The following is a 19,787-nucleotide window of genomic DNA, read 5'->3' as shown; positions in this document are numbered from 1 at the left end:
AGGAAAACGACAATGGCACCCAAAGTCCCAACTCTGAGATTGAGATAAATAATGAAAATTTGTGAATATTTACAGCATACAACGAACCTACCTATATTCAATTTTCTTAAAAGTAGTGCTTCCAATATTGCTCTCATGATTTAGACTTTAGATCATCACTAAACCTTTTCAACTTATTCTAGTATTAATGTAATAAACAATTTTAAAAAATGACTATGTGTTACCTCTGACTATTTTTTATTATGTTAAGATTACCTTTCCAAGTATATAGTAAAGCATGTATATTGGTGGTGTTGTATACTTTATAGTTTATACACCACATAATTTTATTTCACTGTATTTTTTTTAAAAAAAGAATAACTACCCTATCAAGCCGAAATCCTACACATCTTAACTTGACTCGGATTAGCAAATTAAATACTTTGAAAGTAACAAACTGATAATCCACATATATGTTATACAATTAAAAAAATAAAAAAACCGAGGATTTAGGAGATGGAAGAGAAGCGATGGGGTTTGATTCCTCATCTTCCCTAATCAGCTAATCTTGTGATAGGGTGAGGGTTCTCCCTATAATAATTTATTGTTAAAAAATACATTAAACAAAAACCACGTTCCCATGCTTTTGACAGAAGTAATGAAGAAGTAACAGCCAATATGCATGTATACAATTAAGGTATAAAAAAATATTAAGGAGTAAGATTGAAATACCTAAATAGAAATAATATGTAAGTGTTGTAAAAGGGAGGAAGTACAAAGAAAGTGTACAATCATTGTACATTATTCCCATCAAGTTGGTTGCCACGGCACCACGTGTCATAGGAATACATGATCATTTAAGGTGGGCTAGCACATACAACAACGTGCCACGTGTTGATGAATTCAAACGCACAGCTGTCGTCTCACTAGAAGCAGAGTAAAAATAATGAGTCAAGCCCAAGTTAAGATAAGGTAGTCGGGGAGACGGCGTAATGTCTCAAACATAGGTAGCATTTCTACCAATAACTAAAAACACTTCAATACTACTGAGTAAGTAAAGTATGTATCAAGAGCACGTGTTAAGTGTAGGGGTTTAGGAATCTAAATTAATTCGGTTTTGAATTTCTCAAATCGGATGCAAATCAATTCATATTCGGTCTAATTAAATCTAAACCGTTTTAAATTCTTTCAATATTAAATCTAAACCAAACCAAACCAAAATTTATTAGCATAATAAATGACATAAACAACTTCAAAATATACAAATAAGTTTTAACAGCAAGTTAGCACCATTGCAGCAACTCGACAAGGCAGCAATGCCATTTGCAAGGATTGAAGACTAAGAGCTTGTTCTTTTCAACTTAATTTCAATTCAGTTTAGTTCATCTTCAATCAGTTTAGTTAAGAACCTAATTTCCTTCCTTCAAAAAATATTCAGTTCATTTCTTTTCAGCTCCAATCAGTTCGGTTCAGTAAATCAGTTTAGGCTCTAAGAACTAAATGTTGAGTGGCCAGAATGGGTGAGAGAGCAGAGACGAAACATGAGAAGGAAACTAAAAGGGGACAATGAGAATTAGCGTTTTTTCTTTTAGGTTTATATTATTGGGGCTTGGAGGCATATTTGGATATGCGATATTTGGGTTTGCTTATGTAATTCAATTTTCGGTTTTTAAAAATTTTTCAAACTGAATCCAAATCGCAATTCATATTTTATATTTATTCAAATCGAATTTTAAAAAAAAAAAATCGAATTACTTTCACCATTAGCTAAGTGGATAGCTACGTGGTGGCTTCTTAGGTTCTGTTCTCTTCAGTTTATTTTCAGATCAGTTCAGCTCCAATAAGTTCAGTTCAGTTCTTATCTTAATTTCATTCTCTCATAAAATATTCAATTCAGCTTCAACAAGTTCAATTCAGCTCATTTCAGTCAATTGGAACAAGCCCTTTGTCACAACTCACAACTCATACTAGAATTCAAAAAACTACTAAAGTACATCTCTGTTAAGTTTGTACTTTCCTTTCCTCTATCATTGCATTAATATTGTCTACTTTTAAATTTTAACCCCTTTTAAACTGAATTGCATTATTGTAACATGAATGCCACTTCCATACAAATTTATATAGTAAACTTTACCATCAATGTCAACTATAATCACCTACCAAACGAATCATTAAGTCTAGATTCTCAAGAAAGCCCCCTTATAAGAAGTTAAACTCATGACCTTAAACCTTTTGTTGAAATTCAGGTCATTTCAATCATCTTCACATCATGTATGGAAATTTAATCATAAACCATTACTATTTTAGTTTATAAATTAGTTTTTGGAGACGATGATGTTATGTACGAAGTTAGTAGTTGCAGTAGTACACATATAAAATGAGTTAAGTGTTAAGTGCATAAAAGAGAAGAGCATAGTGGTGGAAAAAGACTAAGATTAGGCCACAAGCAAATGTTTGCTTATCTATAAATCCATCGACAAATAATGGCAAGGCCAAAGGTTAATTGATGATGGTGACAATCGTATGTCATGTCAACACCACCACTCACAAATTAAAGTCACAACTACTTTTGTTAATGTTAACCTAATCACTAATTATATCACGGGACCGTGCACATCCGCAAGATGACGTCCGATGACTCCGATAACACACAATAACCATTATTCATTCATAAGCATTCCTTAATTGCACACAAGTAATCATCACTTTACGCCTAAAAGGGAATAGCTACATAAAACATAAATTAGCCCTCAATGTATTACATCTAATCTCCAAGAAAATTGGATTTTAATCATGATTTGCCGACACGCAACCACCATGGTACATGATTGTACAATAGAAATTGTTCACGGGTTATAATACAAATCAAAAACATAATACAGTACACCTTATAACATTCTTTACAATTTACAATAGTAAAATTCAGACTCTGCAGGAACATCACGGGAACATTCCCTCCATAAACTCATCAAAGTTTTCATCATCTTCGTTATTTGCACCCGAAACTAAGGCCCTTTTTCCTGTGAGTTTAATAGGAACTTGAGCAATGAATTTCAAACAACAAAATGATATGTAAATGACAAGCCTGGATGGTATATTTCTTAGGCCTGGCTATACTATTGGTTTGGCTTCATTTTCTTAACATCAGTTCAAGGTTTCCTAATTATACGCGTTGCCTCATACTGCTAAGTTTTGAGCCTGCCTAATGTGGTTGCAAAGCAAGAGATGATTTGTGCAGCGTTATAGCAAGTTGGAAATATATCAGTTGAGTGTAGAGTATGACAAGACAACAATGAAGCCGGACGCAAATAACTGGAAAAGCTGATATAGCAATCAATAATAATAAATCAACAAGTTTCGAACCTTTTTTCTATCCATCATTGCTCCTTTCAACCTCTTCATCAGTAGTGTCACCACTGCTAGATCTTTCCCTATAATCAAATGATATATATGCCCATGAGAGACGGAAGAAATTGTTCCTTCGAAATTACATATGAAATCATATAGAACTTTTTATTACCTTCTTCTCTTGGAGTTTTCATTATCCCTAGACTCTGACTTTGTTCTGCTTTGGTCTATGTTATCTTCCTCATCCACCTCTTCATCACTTCTAGGTGCTTTCCTATAACAAAGACCAAGTAATACATGCCCATCAGCCCATGATAGGTAGAAGAAATTGTGCTACTGAAATTACATATGAAAGCATACAGAACTTTAATTACCTTCGTCTCCTGGAGCTTTCTTTATCCCTAGGTTCTGACTTTGTTATGCTTTGGTCAATGTTATCTTCCTTGTCCACCTCTTCATCACTGCTAGGTGCTTTCCTAACAGAATCCAAGTAACTGCATCAGTTAACCTCATAAATTCATAATAACTGTCGTATGTCTGCATGTACGAAATAGTAAATTGAAAACAGCCTTTGTAGCCATATAGGTTTAAGAAAAACAGGTCAAAACCGATAACTGTTTCTTCTATAATACCTGTTTCTTTTTTTATCTCCTCTCTGTTGCCTTTCTAACTGCTCCCTTTCTCTATTTCTTCTATAGTGGAGCTTTTCTGCACACCTATATGGAGTAAATCAGGAGAAAATAGAGTATGATATAGTTAGTACATACAGTTATATGGAGTAGAATGAAGACAAGCTTGAAAAAATAAATTACAACGACAAAATAAAAAGTGTCACAAAACATCCAGTACAACCTCCTTCCATAACTACATGACTATTAATGCATGGTAGACCACAGCCAAAATTTTCAATTGCATTAATTGATGAATTTCTTGAAAAACAGGGAGCCAGCTAGTTTTATAGGAGACCAATAAGAAGCATGCCTTGATAAGATGATTTGTTATGGCATCATTCCAAGGACATTGACATGGTCAACCAATCATATAAGTGCATTGCCATAATTAAAGCACAAGCAAAACGAGTCTTCATACAAGGAACTAACCTCTCACATGTTACCAGTTTGACAAGAGCTTGCTTGCTTTCCCCGGCCTCGAAATAATAAAAAATTCACCTGAAAGACAAGAAGCAAAAAAATATGAGATACGCACAAGAGAGTTTACATTGAAGGAAAAACTTAACAAAATGATACCCTAGGGCCTAAGCATTCTCCTTCCGAAATAGTAGGAATAAAGCCATATTAAAGAATTCTTTATGTTAAAGGAGAGGGAGAGAGAGAGAGTAATCATCAGATAGAAGACGCTTTTTAATACCAAAATCGCCAGCATGAATCTGACTACCGGAGTCATGCATTGCTGGGAAGTTAGCTAAATTAGCTGGAAATTGATTCCCTATCCGAGAGAGAGAGAGAGAGAGAGAGAGAGAGAGAGAGAGCGTATAACCATTGACAAATTAAGTACTCACCTCAAAGCTAGCTAACCCATTTCTTTCATCACAATGCTTGTTACCACAAATGAACTGCCCTGACAAACAAGAAAACTGGTTACTTTCACAAACTTCGGTTCAGTGAAAAATTCCTAATAGTCACTTCTTCAGAAATAAGGAGTTATGAAAGAAGCGCAAACAAGCATTTTCAATAAACCTTTTCCAGATATGACTTCTTTTTCTGTTCTCCACCTCAAGCCAATCTGTAAAAGAGAATATATTCGTAATCAGAAAGAACATTGAAACTGGTCCCAAGTATGTACACCACATTACTACTAACTCCATGTACCTTGCCACTCTTATATTTTGTCATATCAGCTATGCAATATCTACAATGAGTCAAGGCTTTCGACAAAACAAGTGAACAACCATCTATGCATTTACATGTCTTACAAGCTAAAGGTCAACAAAAGATGATTTAACATATGTAGTAAAATTGGAATCATGTAAATCTCTTCATAGACAAGGATACTCTTTAAAGAGCTTATCATAGTACCGCTTGACCAGCCTTTGCTCCCAAGCTGTGTCCATGTCATCTTCTTCAGTGCGTATAAACCTTAACAAGCAAGATAGTACGGCAGCTACGTCACTATTGATCATAAACAATTCCAGAAAATAGATTTTATACCCAAAGGCCAAACTTAACAAGAGAAAAGAATTATGCAGAAAGAAATTCAGCAATATGATCACAGCATATTGATTGTGATTTGTGACATTATGTTATCAAATATGGCCAAAGGTAAGTAGCACAGAATGCAGCCCCAAAAAGACAGTAGCACAAATGACCTAAGAAAGTCAGCCACTTTATTAAAGAAAATGATTATATTAAAAATAGCATAAATTTACGAGTGCCTCAAGAGAGAATGTTTAATTGTTTTATGAAAAGTTACATCTATGGCAAAAGCAAACTGCACTGCAGCAACAATTAACAATGTTTAACTTTAGCATATAGCGTACAGAGGTTTCCTCAAAGAATACCACATTTTGATGTCAACAAATATCCCTGTCAAAGAGAAACCACATTATATGACAAACTTCAATTTTCATTCCTTGAGATCTGAATCACCCCCAAACACTTTATTCACTGGTGAAAAAACTTACAGTATCCTATTATTTCCTATCCCTGTAAATATACATTTTTTTTTTCTTCAGTAAAGAAATATGTCCCCTTTTATAACTTAAAGAAAACAGCAGAATTTTATTTTTGATTTCATCAACACCCCTCCTGCTTCCACCCTTTTCCTCCTCAAAATAATTAAACAAATAAACAAAAAATAATCTAAATTTCAACTTGATGCCAAAAACCAAGAATCCTTGTCAATCATCACTGATACCTGCAGTCATGCACTGGCAAGAGGAAGAACATTCTCATCTTTTGTGGACATTTATGGATTCACCCCATAAGATTTGACCCTAAGTCAGTGGGGTCATAGGTAAAACCCATCCTTGCAAAGTCTAAGTTTCCAGAATCATGCTAAATATTCCTTTTTTCAAAGTTTTGAAGCCATTTGACTTAAGGCACCATCTCAACTTTGATACAACTTTTTCGTGTGTGGGTTGGGGGGGTGTTGACTTCTGAATGAAATAGCAGAATAAAATATGTGAGAAATAGAAGATATGGACACTGGTGTGAGTATATAGTCATGTTTCCACAGTCCACAACACACACGGGCAAGGCTAGTTTTATTATTTCGTATAGTCTCTTTTACTATGTGTCTATGTTCTAAACAAGACTTTTACATTTAGCTAAAAACGGTATGTTGTATAAAATTATAGGCTCATAGCATCGAATCAATAAAAATAAATGTAATAAGAAAAGCTGGAAGCTAGAAGCACAAAAAAAAAAAAAAAAGACTACAAGGAAAACAAGTGTTGAGGCACGTGGAAAATAATTCAAAGCTCATAAGGAGTAGCTATTAGCATTTTTATTGCATAAAGTATATCACAATAAGCCAAACTAACTAAATTACAAAGCACCAGTGATAAAAGAGATTCTGCATCATAAAATAAATATCAAATAGGACCATTAAGATGAAAGACACTGCGCTACCAGTCTGCAGAAAGACAGGAAGAATTGAGAAGCATTACATACCGATATCCCTCTCTCAGGGCATCTTTATCAGTTTTAATATATAACTTCTTATCTGCAGGTCTTTCTTTCCCATAATACTTGACTGCACAGAGAAAACAAGTCTTTTACTATGCTTAAAAACAAATATACACGAAACAGGGAGAGGGGTAACTTTATGTGAACTATGATCACCATAACTCACATTGTGGAAACTAAAGACAATGCAGACAATTCATATACATCATCAATGTGGAAAATAATAGCCATAATTCACATCTAGAGCCTTATTTTGTGCTTATTAAAAGAGCCATCACCACATGACATATTGACAGGTATTGAGCTATATATGCAGATTACACCTGTTTAGAAGGACCTTTGTCAAGCATGCATTTACATTATTCTAAGAACTTGTTCATAAGATGCATGGGCCTGCTAAATTATTCCTTTTGTTTTAAGTGATATTCCGCCAAAACAAAGAAGCTATCCAATTAATAAAGAACATAAAACTCAGGCCATTTTGTTTGAACAAATAAAGTGAAGCATCCGACAGACCAACAGTGTAAAAATCAAATTTCAAGATGAAAATGCAATCACCATTATCCTCTTCAGGACTTCCATTGACCCCAAATTCCCTTTGATTGAATACCAACAAGGCAACAATATCACAGCGGTTGAAAAAAGGTAGATTCAATCTTTAAATACACAATAGGACTCCAGTTCTCCATTGGTCACCTTGGGATCTTCTATAGAAAAATAAAAAAGGAAGGTTCTAGTTGCAAGCAATACAATAGTCTAGATGAACTTTACAGCCCGTTTCATAAATGGTCTTAAATTTTTGGCTTGGCAACGAGTTTGTGTGCACTACGTAATTAACTACAGCTAAATTTTGGAGGGAATGTTACCAACAAGTAAGCAACGGTTGTACGAATGATTGTAGCCCCCAACCTCCTTAGTGGAGAGGACTGTTCACCATCCAATTAGTTTAGGGCACCATGATCTGGCAAGTAAAAATGCTCCTTTAAGTGCACATGTCATGGTGCCCAACTTCTACAGAAGAACATTACTGTCCCTAAAACCTAATTGTAAACCAATTAATCAGAGATTCCAATTTATATTGCAACTTAAAAACAATTTTTTCTTCAGAAATTTTCAAGCTAGAATTAAGTTAATTATAGCTTCTTGAGTCGATTAATTCCAATCCCAAATACCTAAAACCTAATTCAATCCGACAAAAATATAACGGTAGAAAATATCGATTGATTCCAATCCCAAATATCTAAAACCTAACTTATTCCAATAACAAAATAATCGCAGAAATACATCGATTGAATCCAATCCCAAATACATAAAACCTAACTTAATTCGAAAATACAATAATGTCAGAAAAATTATTAAAAATGGAGTGAGTATAAGAAAAATACCATAATCATTTAAGAATTTCTTGTGTTTATCGTAGGCGTTGAGGCCTCTGATATGAGCTTGATAATGCCTGAACAAAAACATCCATCCAAATGCAACGATTAAAATTAATTAATAAATAAATAAAAAAAAATTGAATGATTAAAAAAGATAAGGAAGATGGAAAGTACTTACTGTTTTCTTTCTTCTCTGTCGAAAATCGCAGATTTCAAAGAACTGAAGGAAGCCATTGATGGAGGTGACACAATACTGAAAAAGGAAGATGGGTTTTGATTCTGTGTTTCAAAAAAAAAATATGGAGATAGATAAATGGGTCTATCTATTGGGCCTAACATAAACAATGTGGCCTGTTATTTTAACATTTTTGTAATGTGAGTTTGGTTTTCAATTCGAGTGTGCGGGTCCGGTTCGGTGAAGTGGAGTCGGATCGGGTTTATTATAAACTTGAATCATGCTAAATTATTGTATCTATATGAGTCGAAACTTGAATTTTACGGAGTATTATTTTTGGGTAGGGCCTGTTCTATTTAACTTAATTTCAGTTCAGTTCAGCTCAACTCCAAATAGTTCAGTTCAGCTCAGCTTAGCTCAACTCCAAATAGTTCAGTTCAGTTCAGTTTAACTCTTAATTTACTTCTCTCATAAACAATTTATTTCAATTTTCAATAAATCAGATTCAGCTTAATTTCAGTTCAGTTCAATTTAGCTCCAACCAGTTCAGTTCAGTTCCTAATTTCCTTATCTCATAAACAATTCAGTCCAATTTAGCTCTAATTAGTTCAGTTCAGTTCGGTTGTTTTCTAGTAAATGGAAACAACCCCTTAGTCGGATTAGTTTTTCACAACTCTAGTTAGTCTAATGTGGTTTAACATTGGCCTTGTTAGATAAAAGTTTAATTCTACTCTTATATGTTTAGCTTTTACTCATCAATAAGGAAAGATATTACAATAATAATTAAAATAATGCATTGACAAACTTTAAAATAGAATTGTTCTACCTAGAAAAAAAAATGCTATCTTTTGAAGCTAGCAAAGTTTATTGTCTTCTATTTAATTAAATGCTTAATAAAAATGAATTATTGTACGGAGTATCATTATTAAGCGTGTGTCATACAAGTTGTTTAGGGTAATTTTACCCCGCCACGTGGTCCAACCAGAGGACGACACGTGTCAGCTTAAGGTTGGCCCAAAGTGGACCAATCTCTGTCTGACACGTGTCACACAAGAAATTAGAGGGAAAAAGGCGGCCTTCAGGCCCAAATCCCGAGAAAGCCGCAAAGCGACGCAGCCCACCAATGATTAGGGCTCAGTGACCTAATCAGGGACACAAATCCCAACGACCCTATAAATAGGGAGAGGTCCCTCTTTTTGAGGGCGGGGTTTTTTTTTTTTACCATTTATTACAAACAGTCCCTGTGATAGAGACATCTGAGCTTGGAATCCGAGCAGATACCCACTTAAATTTCCGCATCGTTTTCTCACTCTACAAGTTTCTAACTTGTGCGTCGGAGGCGGAGCACCACCCAACCGGTGTCTCCGTTTGTTTTGCAGGTACAGCTCCCGCCGGATCAGTCTTCGTGTAGTAACTCTCCCGAGGGACAAAAACACCCAAAACACAAGTAACGTTATAACCTTCGACGCTTATAACTAGTTTGATCACACGAGCTTAATAATCAATATTCTATTTTAGGATATGTTCGCATTTATTGAACTGAGCCGAACTGAACTAATTAGAGCTAAAATGATTGGAGATGAACTGAACTGAATTGAATTGATTGGAGATGAACTAAACTGAACTGAATAGAGCTGATATGAATTTTATGAGAGAAGGAAATTAGGAGCTGAACTGAACTAGTGTCAAAGTTGTTTTGAGGTAGTGGGTTTTACACTTTTACTTTTTGCCTTGATACCTCAATAAATTCATGTTTTCTTCACCTAATTTTTGTTAAACTAATGCTCCATCCGTTTAAAATATTTGCTCCATTTCTCCACGCGCGGAGTTTTAGGAGAAATTGAAGAAAAAAAATAAAATAGGGAGGTAGTGGGGTAGTTGAGAAAATAAAAAATTGTAAAAAGCAAAAATAGTGGAAGAATAGGAGGAGAGAGAGTATTGTGTTGGGTCCACTAAGTGTGAAAAAAGAATTAAATATTGTAAAAAACTTTCCAAAATAGAAAATGGAGCAAATATTTAAAAACAATCGAAAAATAAAAGTGGAGCAAATATTTAAAAACGAATGGAGTATTATATTTATTATATTTAAACTACTTTTCAAATTCAAATACAGTGAAGAGTACACAACTAAAGAAGAATTATCTATCTATAATAAATGACTATAATAACATGACGTTGGTGTTACATTACATTTGGTACCATGATAATACCATTTAAAATATACTCCGTGTCCGTAAAATGATATCAACGCGTGTTACTACAATTATTCATGATTCAAAATATTATAGGCTAGTAATTCCTCACAACTTAATTGAGCTAACAATCTTATGCTCGATTTAGCAATTTATTTACAAATCTATCATTTATTGTAATTTACTTTCACCTTTCCTTTGAATTTTTGTCAGTAATCTGTACGACTGGAATGGAGGAAGGAGAAGAAGAAAAAAAAAAAAGTTACCGAGTACCGTATAATTGTACTCCGTATAAAGCTGTATAAAATTAATACCGTACTCCCTAATTAAATAATAATACTCCGTAATTAAAAAAAAAAAACACCCTGAAGGCGACAGAGGATAAGAAAAGTGGTTTGAACATTCATAAAAGTCAACACTTGTCAAGTTTTGATTTAAGGTTGTTAGATAGCACGAAGCCAACAAAAAAAAAAAGAAAAAAAAAGCCAAAGCCGATAAATATAGTCACATGAAGAATGTCTATTTTTTTTTTTTTAATTTATTTTAATTACTAAAATAATACTCATTATAGAATGAAGATACTCGCAGTTAATTAAAGTTAATGATAATGAACACTTGTTAAGCAGCACTTGAGTCAAGTTAGTTGTATAAAATGATGAGCAGAGACTGTCAGTAATTAACACTTTGAAAAATGACAAATCAAAGTCGTTTTCTTAACATTAAAGCCGGTTTATCAAACGAATAACTCTCTTACAACTCACTACTATACAACTAAGTTTATAATCCTGCTTTATTTATTCATCTTCAACTTTAGTTAACTTTAGTTATTGTGTTGTAACAAAACCCTACTAATTCCATATTTTTAAATTAATCATCGATAATCCCTTCTTCAATTCAAAGATCATGTATAAAAGTGCCCTTAAATTTTAATTCAAGGGCATCAATCACTTTCCTTTCAAAAACCCCAACTTTTGTTCATTTCCATAAGCCCTAATTATTAATTAAAGGTTTGATTTTTATTTTGATTTTGTCCAAGAATCAATCTTTTTTCATCTTTTTATCTAGGGTAAAATTTATGTTACTTGTACAATTGAGTTAATCTGGTTTGATCATAGCAGAAGTTTACGCAAATGAAGATGGCAGAAAGCGAGGTTAGTACATTTCTTGTTATCATTTTCATTATTGAATTAATTATCATCATTTATTAAAATTACAGGGGATTTTTATAAAAATGATGAGTTATGAAAATATTTTGACAGGAAAAGGGAAAGTGGGTGACTGAAAAATCATGCGAAATTTGCGGACAAAATGTAGGAAAAGCAGTAAATGGGGAAGCATTTGTAGCGTGTGATGAATGTGGATTTCCAGTTTGCAGGCCTTGTTATGAGTATGAAAGGAAGCAACCTTATCAGTCTTGTCCTCAATGCAAAACTAGATACAGGCATCACAAAGGTTAATTTTTTATTTACTTTTTCGGGTTTTTGATTGATTGCGTAATTAATTACTTTTTACTGCACGAATATTTTATTAAATTAAATCAAGTTCCGTCAAAGTTGTAACACAATTGAGTTACTCTAGTTTATTCTTTATTGTAGTTGTTTGTGAGGAAGCCCCAGTTAATCTCTGGGATAAACAAAATTTGTTTATCACGTGACATTTTGGTAAATAAATGAACAACTTTATTTAGTCATCATTAATGTAGGACCCACTTTTATGGAAAAAGTTGTTGATTTATTTACAAAATTGCCATGTGATAAACAAATTTTGTGAATCTCAGAGATTAACTTGTATTTACCCGTTGTTTAGCTTGTTTTAATCTATTATTATGTTATGGGACTGTTAACTTGAATGTGGGATGAAGTTGTTATAATGGAATGTGTTTGTTTAATGGATAATGGTTTTAGGAAGTCCTGCTGCTCATGGAGATGTTGAGGAGGATGCTGATTCTAATTTTAATCAGAATGATAAACTTAATACTGCACACCGCTCGCTTGGCTATGAGCTAGGGAAGACTGCTGCTCCTAGCTATGCCATTGCCCGGCGTGAGGTGTCTGGAGAGTTATCTACTGGATCGCCTGATCGCTATTCTGTTGGCTCTGCCGGAGTTTATGGAGGAAACAAATGTATGTTGTGTAATCACATTACTTTCAATATTGTATCCATGTACCCTGGATAGTTTTGTTTCTGTTTCCTTATTACTGTACTTTTGCAGCTCATACCGGAACAGCTGATATTTCCAGAGAATTCGCCATGCCTCCCTTGGGTAATATAGCCTGGAAAGAGAGAGTTGATGGATGGAGGATGAAGCAGGATAAGAATGTTTTACCTGCTAATAGTACTCGTCCTCCGTCTGAAAGAGGTGCTGATACTGATGCTGCCACTGATATATTAGATGAGTCTTTACTGTAAGTTCATATATCTACTTTTTAGCTTAGGCTGTTTTTGTCTGATATTCATATTCTTACACATTTTTTAGAATATAGTTGTATGATTGTGTGATTGAACATTTCTGAATCATCATTTGTTGATTAGATTTGCATACTTTGTTCCCTTGAAAGCTGCATTGCACATAGATAAGCCAGTTTAATGTCTTGATTCTTCCTCGAATTTATGCAGGAATGATGAAGCTAGGCAGCCACTGTCAAGAAAGGTCCCCATCCCATCATCTAAAATTAATCCTTACAGGATGGTCATTGTTCTCCGCCTTGTGATTCTTGGAATTTTCTTTCACTATCGTATTACTAATCCTGTTCCCGGTGCCTATGCTCTTTGGCTCGTATCAGTTATATGTGAGATATGGTTTGCTATATCCTGGATATTGGATCAGTTTCCCAAATGGCTTCCTGTAAACCGTGAAACCTATCTCGACAGGCTTTCTCTAAGGCAAGGCCCTTTTCCTTAACAAGATTCCATCTGCTACTTATTCATTATCGATCTTACCATCTATGCTTTGTATGTCACTAAAAGTGGTTTGATGTTGATAATAGATATGATCGTGAAGGGGAGACTTCTCAATTAGCTGCTGTCGATATATTTGTTAGTACTGTCGATCCCTTGAAGGAGCCTCCTCTTGTGACAGCTAACACAGTTTTGTCCATTCTGGCTGTTGATTACCCAGTTGACAAAGTTGCATGTTATGTGTCTGATGATGGAGCAGCCATGTTAACATTTGAAGCTTTGTCAGAGACAGCAGAGTTTGCAAAGATGTGGGTTCCTTTCTGCAAGAAGTATGACATTGAGCCCAGGGCTCCTGAATGGTATTTTGCTCAAAAGATTGACTATCTGAAAGATAAAGTTCAGACATCATTTGTCAAAGATCGCAGGGCTATGAAGGTAAGATTGTTTGTCTATAATGGACGCGCTTTTGCTTTGCTATATATAGAGTATATATTGTCACCTATTATTCATTTGTTGCAGAGGGAATATGAGGAATTTAAAGTCCGCATCAATGCTCTGGTCGTCAAGGCACAAAAAGTCCCGGAAGAAGGATGGGTGATGCAAGATGGCACCCCTTGGCCAGGAAACAATATCAGGGATCATCCTGGCATGATTCAGGTAACCTACTTTGTAGTTTCACTCTTCCTTAACTGAATTAGAACCTTCCATCTTCACTTGTTATATCTTCTTATTTGGTCGTATACTGGTTTCTTTGGCTGGTTTACATTATAGCATTAGACTCTAGACTTTATTGTGTGCCAAGATTATTTGGTCTAGTATTTAATATTATTTCTGGATTCATGCTGTTTCTCTTTTTTATGCATTTTAATCCCATTCTTTAATTTGAATTGCAGATTTTCTTGGGTCAAAGTGGAGGGCTGGATACTGATGGCAATGAGCTGCCACGTTTGGTCTATGTTTCTCGTGAGAAGCGTCCAGGCTTCCAACATCACAAGAAGGCTGGTGCTATGAATGCCCTTGTTAGTATAAATTTCAAACTTATGTGATTCGTGACTTAATTGTTAGGATGTTTGCCTGTCTCTATACTAATATACCACATGATGCCTTGGCAGGTTCGAGTCTCAGCAGTTCTTACCAATGGGCCATTCTTACTAAATCTTGACTGTGATCACTACATAAACAACAGCAAGGCCTTGAGGGAAGCCATGTGTTTTATGATGGATCCAAACCTTGGAAAATATGTTTGTTATGTGCAGTTTCCGCAGAGGTTTGATGGTATTGATAGGAATGATAGATATGCCAACCGCAACACTGTTTTCTTTGATGTAAGTCTAATACGAAGTATATTTCTCAAGTTTGTTGCTATAGCAGTGTTCATTATTGTCCTTAATAGGAATAGTACCACCCTCTAATGGTTTCAGCAATAGTAGTACTACGAAATACCAATGCTGCTTCTTGATTTCAGATTAACTTGAGAGGATTGGATGGCATTCAAGGCCCAGTTTATGTGGGTACTGGTTGTGTATTCAATAGAACTGCGTTATATGGTTATGAACCCCCTCACAAGCCCAAGAACAAGAAAAAGGGATTGTTTACATTACTCTGTGGCGGATCACGGAAGAAAAGCTCAAAAGCAAGTACGAAGGGCTCTGACAAAAAGAAATCTAGCAAGCATGTTGATCCTACTGTGCCAGTTTTCAATTTGGAGGATATTGAAGAAGGCATTGAAGGTATGATGAACACCATATGTCATTATCTTTAGCCGACAAAACTCTAGTTGTTTAGCTTGTGATTTTGGTGAAGCAACCTTGGTAAACAATGCGCTGTTTGGAGTAGGTCACTTTAATTTCCATACTTTATTATGGACTTTTTAAATTTTCCCTTTCTTAGTTGAGAGTTGGTGGGTCTTTTACCCTTAGATTTCATGTGATGGTGAATTGGTGATAGTTGATCCTTACAAACTTCTGAAACAGGTACTGGATTCGACGATGAAAAGGCTATGCTCATGTCTCAGGCTAGTCTGGAGAACAGGTTTGGTATGTCTACTGTCTTTGTAGCTACCACACTAATGGAAAATGGCGGAATACCACCAGACACGGACCCTGATACGCTCCTAAAGGAGGCCATTCATGTCATTAGCTGTGGTTATGAAGACAAAACAGATTGGGGAAGTGAGGTGCGTGAGCTTTTCACCATTTTCTCCCCCCCTTTTTTTTTTAATTGTGCTCAACATTTTGGCTAAGTTGGATTTTGCATGTGTATTGAGGCAGCCATACATTGTGTAAATTGAAAATAGTGGCAGTAGAGTTTTGCTGTCATCTCATTAACATATAATGACTAAATGACTTCTCTCAATTTTTTATTTATTTTTTTTATTTTGGGCGGTTATAATTTGTTGTTCAAAGTTCTTATAAGAGCTACTTGAGCTAATTGATCAATGCCACAGTACTTTGGTCTGGTCGTCCTTGATTTGCAATTGGTGAATAATTGATGACTAGTCTAATTTATTTGCTTTCATGTTATAATGTCTATGGTTGCACCTCCAGGAAGGTTTATAGCCTTGGTTTGATATTTTTGCTTGGACTCTAAATCACTAACTTTTTTTTTTGGCCTGCAGATTGGATGGATTTATGGTTCAGTGACAGAAGATATTCTGACGGGTTTTAAGATGCATGCTCGTGGTTGGAGATCAATTTACTGTATGCCAAAGCGTCCAGCCTTCAAAGGTTCTGCACCTATTAACCTTTCTGATCGGTTAAACCAAGTGCTTCGGTGGGCTCTTGGCTCTATAGAAATTCTTTTCAGTCGGCACTGTCCTATTTGGTATGGATATGGTGGAAGGCTCAAATGGCTTGAACGCTTTGCTTATGTGAACACCACTATTTATCCGATCACTTCCATTCCTCTTGTTTTATACTGTACTATTCCCGCTGTCTGTCTGCTGACAAGCAAGTTCATTATCCCGCAGGTATTTTCTTCATCCTTTAAAAGTTAGCCACATAATAAATAAGCAGCTATCTAAGCTCTTTATCATCTCACTGTCAAGCATGTAACATGTTCTTGATTTGGGATCAAATTATTGACTCGAGTTTATATTGTTTAATAATGCTAATATCTGCACAATGTTTAAATGCATGCTCCTGCACATAACTTGTGATATTCTGAATATTGAATGTTATTGAATGTTGGTTTGGTTGACAGATCACAAATCTGGCAAGTATTTGGTTTATATCCCTCTTCTTATCCATCTTTTCAACGGGTATATTGGAGATGAGGTGGAGTGGTGTAGGCATAGACGAATGGTGGAGAAACGAGCAGTTCTGGGTGATCGGTGGTGTTTCTGCTCATCTGTTTGCAGTGTGTCAGGGTCTGCTAAAAGTTCTAGCAGGCATCGACACCAATTTCACAGTGACCTCTAAGGCCTCAGATGAAGACGGTGATTATACAGAGCTATACATGTTCAAGTGGACAACCCTGCTTATCCCTCCCACCACCCTTTTGATCATAAACTTGGTGGGAGTAGTTGCAGGCATCTCAAACGCAATTGACAGCGGGTTTCAGTCATGGGGTCCGTTGTTTGGGAAGCTGTTCTTTGCATTGTGGGTGATTCTACATCTTTATCCTTTCCTTAAGGGTCTAATGGGACGTCAAAACCGAACCCCAACTATAGTGGTGGTGTGGTCAGTCCTCCTAGCATCCATATTTTCTCTGTTATGGGTTCGAGTGAATCCGTTCATAACGAAGGTGTCGGGGCCTGATCTGGAGGTCTGTGGCAACTATTGTTAACTGAAGAGATAAGAGATTTAGATGAGATGATGATAGATTGTGGAATTAGTCAATAATAGAGTAGTGATGTCCATATAAGTAAGTATATTAATGATTAGATGATATTATTATTGGTTAGGTAGCTAGCTATTTACTCAAGTCAGTACTGATGTGCTGTAGTGCTGCTACAAATGTGAGCATGGAAGGCAAGCAATACTATTACATTGTTTGTGACTTGCCGCTTATTATTGTGTATTCTCTAATCTGTATAACTATTATCATTATTATTATTGGATTCATATACTACTTGGTATTATATTAAATATTATTGGATTGGACGAGATTTCTGTAACATATTAACATATACTTCATGAAAATCAATATTGATTTTGCTGGATATAATTCATATAAATAACAAATTTGTGTCTGAATTGAAGAAAAAGTAGTGGAATAGAAAGATCACACGTGAGCTTGAAATAAGAATAAAAATAAAAAATAATTATGATCTTGTTAAATGAGTAGCCAAGGCATCAGTAAAATACGGAGTAGTATTATTGCTTAAAATGCATGTTAAAATTACGCGTCAATTGATGTAGTTAAGTTATTTTACTTTAATGTTTCCACTTTAGCCTTCGTATTACTCCCTTCACCTTTTTATTAAATTTCTATTTCTAACATATATTCCTCATATAATAGAGAGGAATAAGAATCTATTTAAGAGACGGAAGGAATACTTTGCATTATTTAAACATTAAAATGTTAATTTATTTATTAGCTTTTGCAAAAAAAAAAAAAATATCTTGTACAGAATCAACAAGATGACGAAAAAGGCAACCCAAAGTCCAATGGATAAGTTAAAATAATTGGATCGATCCATACAGATATGGCCCCTCAAGAAAGCCATACCCAAATATCAAATCTGTACATATCCTGTTAAAAGGAGAGGGTATACTCTGATCCATTTAAAATTATTTTATTATTATTATTTTGTCTTGTGGAAAATGAAAATAATTTTATTTTGTAATAATAATAATAATCAGCTTGTTACTTACGTGGCTTCATAAGAAGGAAGATAGCTGTCTATAAAGACGCGTGGCAATTCGTCCTTAATTCAGATAATTACATATAAATCTATTCTACTACTATGAGCTACTATTGCTACTAATCCCTTCATTTTCTAAACTAATAATATCTACATTACTAAGCTTACCTTATTCCTCAAAAACTTGTAAACTTAAAATACCATATCATATAAAGATTTTGAACAATCTTTGATTAGCTTCTATTAATCATAATTTATCTCAAAGTAACCAACTTTGTTAGTTAATTGAAGCTACGTAATAATAATGGCAGTCACTCAACAGCCTATTCTTTCTAGGCTTGACCGTCTTGATAATTTGGTAAGTACCTTGTTTAATTTATATACTACCTCCGTTACATATTATCTGTAATGATTTGACATTTTTTCTCTCTATTTTATGTTAACTCGTTGCAAATAATATGTAACAGAGGTAATGATTTTGTTTTTATATGAATTACATACGAAATTACGAATTATACTACTTGTTTTTATTAATTTGGTATGTTGTTTCTTATTAGATGAGGCATTTAGAGAACCTAAGAGGGTCAAACCGATCTCTAAAGAGTTCATCACCATCCACACCATCAAGTGGCACTCGTACAAGCGATGTCGAATTCTTTTCGCCTAGGAGCCTTGACAAGTTACATTGCCGTCCCATTGACGATGTTATTGTCGAAACCGAGCACAAAGGTACCCTCCTTGATAGGGTTTCCCTCATCGAACACCGCCTTCTCAAGGTATATGTAGTTCCAAATTTTGTGTTGTTTGACCATTGTTTAAAGGACTAACTCAACAAAAACCTTAAGCGGGTGGTTGACTATAGTAATTCAAAATTTTGTGTTGTGTGACTATTGTTTTTATAAGTATTAGAGAGCCAACTCAACAAAAAGTTAAACGGGTGGTTGAGTTCCATGAATATGTTTTACACTCTTATCGATAATCAAGTAGAGAGGAACTGATAGTGATAACTTTCAGTTATGCATGCAGCTTGAAGAAGAAATGGAGAGCGAAAAGCAAGAGAAAGATCGAGAGGAGAAGTCGTCTTCACATAGTCATAAGAAAATCGGGTTAAAGCAATTTGTGAAATCTTGTGTTAAAGGAAGCAAGAACAAGTCAAATAATAAATAAGTACTACTATTAATCTCGTTTTACTAGGGATGTTAGTACGTAATTATTACTTGTATTTATTAGAGCAACCAAAGACCAGGGTCTTAGTTTTTCTGTTGTTTTTTTAATTTCTGTTTGTAATGTTTGGATCTTCTCAACCTTCCTTTTTACTGTAATATATTATTTGTTGAAAGGAATCTTTTGAAGCTTCTTCAA

The 19,787-nt window shown here is 34.8% G+C and overlaps 2 protein-coding genes and 1 pseudogene across 3 annotated transcripts; 2 read left to right on the top strand and 1 right to left on the bottom strand.

The window, feature by feature from the left end:
• Positions 1-2,919: 2,919 nt before the first annotated feature.
• On the bottom strand, positions 2,920-8,695 carry LOC110705262 (annotated as a pseudogene).
• Positions 8,696-11,420: 2,725 nt separating this feature from the next.
• On the top strand, positions 11,421-17,724 carry LOC110705676 (cellulose synthase A catalytic subunit 3 [UDP-forming]-like). The gene is made up of 13 exons (XM_021883578.1): positions 11,421-11,871; positions 11,980-12,172; positions 12,625-12,843; positions 12,933-13,125; positions 13,337-13,603; positions 13,708-14,053; positions 14,138-14,275; positions 14,512-14,637; positions 14,731-14,943; positions 15,084-15,348; positions 15,592-15,794; positions 16,236-16,586; positions 16,820-17,724. Exons 1-13 carry the CDS (start codon positions 11,851-11,853, stop codon positions 17,402-17,404), a joined length of 3,120 nt encoding a protein of 1,039 aa, XP_021739270.1. The 5' UTR covers positions 11,421-11,850; the 3' UTR covers positions 17,405-17,724.
• An 816-nt stretch (positions 17,725-18,540) lies between these two features.
• LOC110705328 lies at positions 18,541-19,787 on the top strand. Of its 2 annotated transcripts, none has more exons than XM_021883162.1 (3): positions 18,541-18,783; positions 18,983-19,201; positions 19,452-19,787. In XM_021883162.1, exons 1-3 carry the CDS (start codon positions 18,730-18,732, stop codon positions 19,590-19,592), a joined length of 414 nt encoding a protein of 137 aa, XP_021738854.1. In that variant the 5' UTR covers positions 18,541-18,729; the 3' UTR covers positions 19,593-19,787. The 2 variants fall into 2 exon arrangements, with proteins under 2 accessions (XP_021738854.1, XP_021738853.1); XM_021883161.1 differs by having other exon boundaries at positions 19,440-19,787.

The sequence above is a fragment of the Chenopodium quinoa genome, unplaced genomic scaffold (genome assembly GCF_001683475.1).
Source record: "Chenopodium quinoa cultivar QQ74 unplaced genomic scaffold, ASM168347v1, whole genome shotgun sequence".
Classification (NCBI taxonomy): Eukaryota; Viridiplantae; Streptophyta; class Magnoliopsida; order Caryophyllales; family Amaranthaceae; genus Chenopodium; species Chenopodium quinoa.
The sequence above is the reverse complement of the archived record's forward strand: the minus strand, read 5'-3'. Positions and strand labels throughout refer to the sequence as shown.

Coding starts and splice junctions, on each gene's coding strand:
- LOC110705676 (XM_021883578.1), top strand. CDS start 11,851: ATGAAGATGGCAGAAAGCGAG. Junction 13,604..13,707: donor CTCGACAGGCTTTCTCTAAG/GCAAGGCCCTTT, acceptor TGTTGATAATAG/ATATGATCGTGAAGGGGAGA. Junction 14,276..14,511: donor ATCATCCTGGCATGATTCAG/GTAACCTACTTT, acceptor TTTGAATTGCAG/ATTTTCTTGGGTCAAAGTGG.
- LOC110705328 (XM_021883161.1), top strand. CDS start 18,730: ATGGCAGTCACTCAACAGCCTATTCTTTCTAGGCTTGACCGTCTTGAT. Junction 18,784..18,982: donor TTGACCGTCTTGATAATTTG/GTAAGTACCTTG, acceptor GTTTCTTATTAG/ATGAGGCATTTAGAGAACCT. Junction 19,202..19,439: donor TCGAACACCGCCTTCTCAAG/GTATATGTAGTT, acceptor GATAACTTTCAG/TTATGCATGCAGCTTGAAGA.